Here is a 9428-nt window from a genome sequence, read left to right as displayed (position 1 = left end):
AACAGCTCCAAAATTTGCTTAAATGAACACTGATGAGCAGGCCTATCACAGCACCCCCAGTAAGCCATATGCCAGTATATCTGTTTGCATCTCTTATGATCCCATATAAGAGGTAGTATGCTTAGGGTTCCCGCCCTTTAGACTCTTTATTTCTGTACAGCCCGTGTGGGGATGTCACTGATAGCGCTGGCTTAATATTTAGCCATTGTGCTCTCAGGACTAGAGAACTTAGGCAGTATCAGGAAATGGTATAGCCTCAAAAGCTGTTGTGTGCTGTTAAGCTGGGAGAACTGGAGATGGAGTCTAGAAAGTTACTGATGAGAAGGCAGGGCCCTAAGAGTGATGGTGAGTTTTAGGTGGTTTATTGTTTTTAATGAACAATTTCTTTAAGTTGTCTATAGTAGATATGTGGAAATCATGCATATCATGGATGATAACCGAATGGATGATAGCGCTTCTCTTGTGATGATTTCTAATGGCGGAGTAAACTTGTGTATTAAACTGGGCCTAGCTAATGCATCGAAACAAGAAGTTAGACGTAATTCATTTCAGAGAAGTATCACTTGGAAGTAAAATACCATTGGAGAGCCTAAGAGTCTATTTGCACGAAATGTGAAATGAAAATGCAACATAAATCACAAGAAAAATAATGCATTCCGAATGATGGAAACAGGCTATAAAACCCAAATTATTCCTGTACAATAAGTGGCACCAACCGACAAACAGATTTTCATTGTTACAGCAGATGATAGGCACACTGTTTACCTTTGTGCTGGCAACATGACATATTATTACATTTACATTTATGCATTACTTACAAAATAGGAAGAAAGCAATTTATCAAAGAGCCACCAATCTAGCGTAACCCAATGTTCACTCAATTCTGCAGTGCTTTTACATTTTTTTTTTTTACATAATAGATAAGTAAAAAGGGTTGTTATTTCTATTTTATATCATATATAGCACGTTTTTCAAACATACTGCCGATGGATGCCAGGTCTGAATAGGTCCGTAGGAATCTATTGTTCCTGTTCAAACTCCTGTATGCAACAAATAGTAAAGGGGTCACGAAATGCAAATTTCAGGTTATTATATTATGTTTCTTGAGGTGACTTTATAAAAATTGTTAAGTCTGTTAAGTCCAGTATTTGTAAAATCGTCTTCATTTTCACTCTCTGTGTAAAAAGCTCAATATCAAGGGGCTTTACCTTTTTCAGAAACGGAAGTAACAGCCACTGCTGTGATTGGCTAAATTCAGCACAACGTAGTAGTAGTAGCAAGTGCTGTGATAGAGCCGTTTATGTTTGAGCCAGAGGCAGAAGAAATTGAAACATAACCAAATACCTATACACCAGTGGTGTGCGGTGGTATTCTGAAATGAGGAGGCATTTCTTTTCTTTCTTTCTTTTTTTTTTTATCAAATGTAAATTCATGTCCCGTGTCCCATTCATGACTTTTTATCTCACAATTCTGACTTTTTTCTCAGAATTTTGAGATACAAACTCCCAATTCAGAATTGACATATAAATTCACAATTGCAAGTTTGTCACACAATTCTGATTTTTTTATTTCTTGCAAATGCAAATTTAATAATAATAATAATAATAATTTGTTACATTTATATAGCGCTTTTCTAGACACTCAAAGCGCTTTACAGTGTCAGGGGTATCTCCTCATCCACCACCAGTTTATACTGTATCTCACAATTCTAATTTTGCAAATGTGACTTTGTATCTTACAATTATGACTTTTTTTATTGTGAGTTGATATCTCGCAATTCTGACTCTTTTCACAAATGTAAATGTAAATTCTGACTTTTTTTTTGGAATTGTGCGTTTATATCTTGCAATTCTGAGAAAAAAAGAGATATAAACTTGCAATTGTGACATAAATGTAACCAAATACCTATACACCAGTGGTATTCTGAAATTCATGTCACATTTTCTCATAGAAAAAGAATATATATACAGTGGTGTAAAGTGTTGACCCCCTTCCTGATTTTTTTTTTTTTTTTTTTTTTGCATGTTTGTCACACTTTAATGTTTCAGATCATCAAACAAATTCAAATATTAATCAAAGATTAAAAACACAAGTAAACAAAAACCTGCTGTTTTTGAAAGAAGTTTTTTTTTTATTATGAAGGGAAAACTAAATCCAAATCCACATGGCCCTGTGTGAAAAAGTGTTTGCCCCCTAAACTTAATAACTGGTTGGGCCACCCTTAGCAGCAACAACTGCAATCAAGCGTTTGCGATAACTTGCAATGAGTCTGTTACAGCGCTGTGCAGGAATTTCGGCCCACTCATCTTGGCAGAATTGTTGTAATTCAGCTACATTGGAGGGTTTTTGAGCATGAACCACCTTTTTAAGGTCATGCCACAGCATCTCAATAGGATTCAGGTCAGGATTTTGATTAGGCCACTCCAAAGTCTTCATTTTGTTTTTCTTCAGCCATTCAGAGGTGGATTTGCTGGTGTGTGTTGGATCACTGTCCTGCTGCAGAACCCAAGTTCGCTTCAGCTTGAGGTCACAAACAGATGGCCGGACATTGTCCTTCAGGATTTTTTGGTAGACAGCAGAATTCATGGTTCCATTTATCACAGCAAGTCTTCCAGGTCCAGAAGCAGCAAAACAGCCCCAGACCATCACACCACCACCACTATATTTTACTGTTGGTGTGATGTTCTTTTTCTGAAATGCTGTGTTACTTTTATGCCAGATGTAATGGGACACATACCTTCTAAAAAGTACAACAAACACTTTTTCACACAGGGCCATCAGGAAGGAGGGCAACACTTTTTCACACCACTTTATATAATATTGTGTAATGTAATCAATATTCTGTTTATTAAGGTGAGACACTGCAGGTGAATAGGGTAAACAAATGAACTAATAGTTATCACCTTACTTACCCAGTTGATTGGTTACATTAATAATTGCAAACGTTTTGTATTACAAGTTTTCTAACATGTCTAAATATGCAAATTAGGTATATTTAGTTAAATATGCACTTATTTGCATACATTACTAGTCAAACATTTCTACAGAGGGAATTCGGAGTATCTCATTCCATTACGTCATTCAGAAAAAACTTGGAACAGACAGGAAACTATATTTTTTACAGTTTGGGGGGGGGGGGGATAAAATGTATAAAATCAGGCAAATCATATATGAACAAATCCCTCTGTAAAAACCTTCAAGATGCATTGTAATTGAAATCTGTTGACACAAATAGATAAAGTACTATGAAAGAAACAATTAACAGTGTCTTTTGGATGTTTTCTTTCCACTAGTCTGAAAAAACACTTTATGAAAAAGCAAAAAGCCCAAAATCTTAAAACTTTTGCCTGCAGCGTCTTCCCCTAAAGCCAAGTATGAATCTCATCAAATTAGTGTTTTTAAGCATTTTACATTTATTCCAAAATAATAACTCAAGGCAGTAACAATTTAAACAATATATTTCATTTGTGAACTGATGGTTAGCTATTAATTTTAATGGTTAGCTTTTAACTATTATTGAATGTTTCATATCATCAGTCATCAAAGCTCGGTAAATATTGGTACAGAGACTTACTTTAGATTTACTTTAAATTTCACCAAGCTGATTACTCACTAAAAACTGTTTTCGTGCCATTTTTAGTTATATTTTTATGTACTTTTTTTCCCCCTTTTTAATTAGTCTTCCCATCACCGCCATTATATTGTTTATTCAGACTGATTCGCGAATGCAGAATGTGCACAAACACAAGAGGCGGGATTTATTGTATGAACCAATCACAGCCGATCATAACCAGTCATATCCAATCATATTGCGATGGAGGCATTGCCTCCTCACGTGACTTTCCCCAATTCATTCTCAGTTACCCCCCATCAAATCTGTTAAAACTCAATGGGCTCAGGGGAGGCGATAAAGACGTGGACTCTCGCTTTAACTTTACCTGCTGGTGTCGCTGTTGTACAATGTTTGTTAAGAAAAACAAGTGATTTATACACTTTTTAATGTTGTAATATGTAATATTGGTGTTGTATTATTTTCATATTGCTATTTTTTTTTTCTCATCCAATACTTTGAGGAGACTCGCTTGACTCCTCGGAGGAGTCGATGACAGTAAAACACTAGCTACACGTTGTGCGAAGGGTTAATAATAGCAACAGTAACATAAACTATAATAAAATGTATTCAACTCATATAAAAATATCAAATTCAAATATTTCTGATCTGGCCATGTACTGATTTTATTAACAACACTCAAATAGTGTTCAACGCTGGTTTGACGTTACCAGCTAAAGCCAGCAAACCTGGTTTAAGTAAGCTTTTTTTTTCAGCAGGGAGGTGAACTTCACATATAACGTCAGAAGCGAATTGACACATAAACTACTTGGTCAAAATGCTCTCTCACAGCAAGCTAAGAATGAAAGCTGAAAGATCTTTATCCGCCTTTCATGTGTCATTTTGATGTCTGTAGCTCAGAGTGACCTATTTGTGTGCAACTTATCTCACGCTTTATCTGCACTATGGTTTAACTCTTCAAGTTCACTCCATATCAGAAAAGCTTTCCTCTTAACATGCGTTTTACACATCAACTCCAGTGAGCAGTTGATCTCAGAGTTTATTTTTATGTCATTAAGATGATGGTTGATTCTAGATGAAGAGGTTACAAGAGATAGCGTATTAAAAAAAGTACATCAACTTTTTAATCTGTAAGAATACTGAAGTGAACTGAAGCACATGACATTTATAGTCAAGTGAGCTTCTAGTCTTGCTATGAACAGACTATACGTACAGGCAGTTGACTTCTAAGGGAGTAACAGTGAATAATTAAAATGGGAACACTTTAAAAACTCTGCTTTAATATGTAAATCAGCTCTGAAACTGAATGCCACAAAAAAGCATTGCACTTTTGACATTCATGGCATATATTAGGTATAATAGTTTATATTAATATAGTTTACAGTAATGTAAACCTAAATACTTATAACTGGCCTTTGCCTTTGTCTCACTTCAATTGAAGTTTGATGCAGTGCATACTTGGTTTGTCTTTGCTTCATAAATACAGCATATATACAGTGTTGCTTCATAAAATGGCTAACACTAGGGGTGTAAGAAAATACAGATTCTCAAATACATCAAGATTTGCACATCAACGATTCTAAATCAATCAGAAAACTTCAGAATTGATTCTGAGCTTAGGTAGAGACAGCCATAATCTGCTTACAGAGCAAGCACACACAAAACCATCCAACAGGTATATCAATTTGCATAAGGTTTCATGATTGAAGGTCATTTGTGGGCATTATTGTACAGGATATGGGTCGTGAGAAATGCTTTGCTTGACAATGTGCGGTTGCATCTGCCAGTATTTCAGTGTTTTCCTTTTCAAATGCTCTATGAAGGCATTATTTGTTAACCATTCAATACACTAAATATCTCACAATTCTGAGAAAAGAAATCAAGATTGCACAATATAAACTCTTCAGAAATGTGAGATAAAATCAGACTTATCAGGAGAAGGTTTGCAATTACCTTTATTATTAGTATTATATATTTATTTATTTAATTCATTTATTTTATTTATTTTATTTATTTATTTATTTTTCCCTATGGTGGAAATGGCCTTCCATATGTAAGTAATTTTATAAAAATGCAGAAATAAATTTGATATTCAAACTCTTTAAACTACTATATAAATTAATAAGTACAGAAGCCTGTTTCCACCACGTGATGATAAATAAAAATGGTAATTGCGACTTTTTATCTCACAATTGTTACTTTTTAATCACTAAACTCTCAATTCTGAGAAGTCTGAGATAGAAACTAAAAGTTTGTGTCTTATAATTTTGAATTGATAACACGCAATTGTGAGTTAAGTCAGATTTGTAAGACTTTTTTCTTCAGAACTAGACTTTAAAATCCACAATTAAGAGTTTATATCTCATGGTTCTGAGAAAAATGTCAATATTGTGGGATATAAAATCGTCATTGTAAAAAAAATGGTCAGAAATGTGAGATAAAATCAGACTTTTCAGGAAAAAGTTTGCATTTTATTTTATTTTTCCATGGTGGAAATGGCATGATTTATTTTATTTTATTTTATTTTATTTTATTTTATTTTATTTTATTTTATTTTATTTTATTTTATTTTATTTTATTTTATTTTATTTTATTTTATTTTATTTTATTTTATTTTATTTTATTTTATTTTATTTTGCCATGGTGGAAATGGCCTTCCATATATAAGTAATTTTATGAAAATGCAGAAATAAATTTGATATTCAAACTCTGTAAACTACTATATAAATTTGTAAATACGGAATAAATACGGCTGTTTCCACCATGTGATAATAAATCAAAATGGTAATTGTGACTTTTTATCTCACAATTGTTACTTTTTAATCACTAAACTCACAATTCTGAGAAGTCTGAGATATAAACTAAAAGTTTGTGTCTTATAATTTTGAATTGATAACACGCAATTTTGAGTTAAGTCAGATTTGTAAGACTTTTTTCTTCAGAACTAGACTTTAAAATCCACAATTAAGAGTTTATATCTCATGGTTCTGAGAAAAATGTCAATATTGTGGGATATAAAATCGTCATTGTAAAAAAAAATGGTCAGAAATGTGAGATAAAATCAGACTTTTCAGGAAAAAGTTTGCATTTTATTTTATTTTTCCATGGTGGAAATGGCATGATTTATTTTATTTTGATTTATTTTATTTTATTTTATTTTATTTTGCCATGGTGGAAATGGCCTTCCATATATAAGTAATTTTATGAAAATGCAGAAATAAATTTGATATTCAAACTCTGTAAACTACTATATAAATTTGTAAATACAGAATAAATACGGCTGTTTCCACCATGTGATAATAAATAAAAATGGTAATTGCGACTTTTTATCTCAAAATTGTTACCTTTTAATCACTAAACTCTCAATTCTGAAAAGTCACATTTAAGAAATATTACGAGAAATATTACGAGTTTATATTTCATGGTTCTAAGAAAAAGGTCAAGATTGTAGGATATAAACTTGATATTGCAAAAAAGAAAGTCAGAAATGTGAGATAAAATCTGACTTGTCAGAAAAAAAAAAAAAAAAAAAAATTCCCCATGGTGTAAATGGCCTTCTATATGTAAGTAATTTTATAAAAATTTAAGAGTTTATTAAGAGTTTATATCTCATGGTTCTGACAAAAATGTCAAGATTGTGGGATATAAACTCGTAATTTTGAGGGGGGAAAAAAGGTCAGAAATGTGAGATAAAATCAGACTTGTCAGTTTATTTTTTTATTTTTTTTTTCACCATGTTGGAAATGGCCTTCTATATGTATTTAATTTGATAAAAATTTAGCAGAAATAAATTTGATATTCAAACTTTGTAAACTACTATATAAATGAATTATTATGGAAGCCTTTTTTTCTGCAATGTGATAAAAATTAAAAAAAGTTAATTGCAACTTTTTATCTCACAAATGTTACTTTTATTCAATAAACTCACAATTCTGAGAAGTCAAAATTGTGAGATATCAACTAAAAGTTTGTATCTTGCATTTTTGAATTGATAACACGCAATTGTAAATGATTAGGTCAGAATTGTGAGATTTTTTTCAGAACTGGACTTTATAAGTCAGTTCTGAGTTTATTGCAGTTGAGAGTTTATATCTCGCAGTTCTGAGAAAATTCAAACATATAAACTCGCAATTGCGAAAAAAGTCAGAAATGTGAGATAAAATCAGACTTGTCAGGAAAAGGTTTGCAATGACCTTCATTCATTCATTCGTTCGTTCTTTTCCCATGATGGAAATGCCCTTCCACATATAAGTAATTGCATAAAAATGCAGAAATGAATTATTTGCTATTCAAACTCTGTAAACTCATAAATTATTATGGAAAGAAAATGTAGATCAAAACACATTTTAGAATCGGACTGTAATTTCCAGAATTGAAATCGTATTAGATTGTGCAGGTCCCTAAATACAGTATTTCCACCCCTAGCCAAAACTAGGTATCTATCACTTACTTTTTAGTATTGATAGCACAGTTATGTTGTCTTAAAATGCTGCTTATATAAGCAGCACTAGATTTCGAAACAGTGTGTTTTTTATAATATAATAAAAATGAACACTAGTTACTGAAGCACTAAGTTACTGAAGGTAATAATTAGGAAGATTACAGATCCTAGTGTGCTTCGCTAATATGTCTTTCACATCCAAATAATGAACACGTAATGCCTGTCTGGATTGTTTTGCACATTCTCCAAACCTGTATCGTATCAACCATTGACTTACTAGTTAATCATACAAAGTGCAATCAATAAAGCAACTCTAAAGACAAGTAGGTACGCTTGTGCTAACAAAACCTGCTTCTGTTGTTGCAGACACTGGTCCCAACACTGACGTCTCTGAGCAGATCACACCCTCACCCCTCTCACCTCTCGCCCGGCTGTACATTTACGCCTTGCACGGGTGCCTCTGTGAGGTTGCGTTCACAGCAGCCTGGGATTGGTATTACACCCGTGACCACAGACTCGCAGGCCACACAAGCCTATGGGCGCTCCTTATTTACAGCTCTGCCATCTTCTCCATGGAGGGTCTAAGTGTGAGGCTGCAGCAGAAACACTGCCCCCTACCAGTCAGGCTGACTGTCTACACTCTCTTCATCTATCTCTGGGAGTTTAGCTGGGGGTTTCTGCTCAGGCTGTTCGGGGCCTGTCCTTGGGACTATTCAGAATTTAGGTATAACTTCAGAGGTCTGGTGACACTCGAATATGCTGTTCCCTGGGCGTTGGCGGCACTTATAGCTGAAAAACACGTTATCAGGAACACTTTGAAGATACGGCTAGATAAGTAGCCAATATAAACAGATAATGTCTCAGTGCACATGTAAACTGTTTAACAGAAAATGTTAACAGTCTTTGACTTTGTATTGGGATAGAGTGTTAAGTTTGCATAATAAATGCTACAGTGCTAATAGAGTCAGGTTTCAGAAATGAAAAACCCATTAATTTTCTCCAAAGGAAAATTGGTCATTAATGATAACTTATTAAAGGGGTCATGACATGGATTTTTTTTTAATTATTATTTTAATATGTTCATTGAAGTTTACTTATAATGTTAATAAAGTTTTTGGCACAAAAAAGCAAATAAATATGTGAAAAAACTATTTTCAACTCTCATTCTGACACTCTGTCTAAAACAATTTCCGAATTTTTTATGACTGCTGAAAATTTCGGAGGCAGTGTGCAAACGTGAATGACATAACCTTAGGTTCTATTTATTTTTTTACGTGCAAAAAATACGGACGAAAATTTCGGACTCAGTGTGCAATGACCGTAAGGCTTGTCAGTAATTGGCTACTGTTATGATTGGCTAACGTCTTTGCATAAGAAAACAGTATCAGCGCCCCCTCACTATTACTTGTGAGTGTT

At 33.4% G+C, this 9428-nt stretch overlaps 1 protein-coding gene across 1 annotated transcript; it reads left to right on the top strand.

Moving 5' to 3' along the window:
• The first annotated feature begins 214 nt into the window (after window positions 1–214).
• On the top strand, window positions 215–9163 carry LOC141326532 (transmembrane protein 229B-like). The gene is made up of 2 exons (XM_073835271.1): window positions 215–345; window positions 8379–9163. Exons 1-2 carry the CDS (start codon window positions 297–299, stop codon window positions 8849–8851), a joined length of 522 nt encoding a protein of 173 aa, XP_073691372.1. The 5' UTR covers window positions 215–296; the 3' UTR covers window positions 8852–9163.
• Window positions 9164–9428: the final 265 nt, after the last annotated feature.

The sequence above is a fragment of the Garra rufa genome, chromosome 2, assembly GCF_049309525.1.
Source record: "Garra rufa chromosome 2, GarRuf1.0, whole genome shotgun sequence".
Classification (NCBI taxonomy): Eukaryota; Metazoa; Chordata; class Actinopteri; order Cypriniformes; family Cyprinidae; genus Garra; species Garra rufa.
The sequence above is the reverse complement of the archived record's forward strand: the minus strand, read 5'-3'. Positions and strand labels throughout refer to the sequence as shown.

What these genes read in the sequence shown, in the direction of transcription:
- LOC141326532 (XM_073835271.1), top strand. Translation starts at nt 297, where the DNA reads ATGGAGTCTAGAAAGTTACTGATGAGAAGGCAGGGCCCTAAGAGTGAT. An exon ending in GCAGGGCCCTAAGAGTGATG is followed by an intron (nt 346 to 8,378) that starts GTGAGTTTTAGG and finishes CTGTTGTTGCAG; the next exon opens with ACACTGGTCCCAACACTGAC.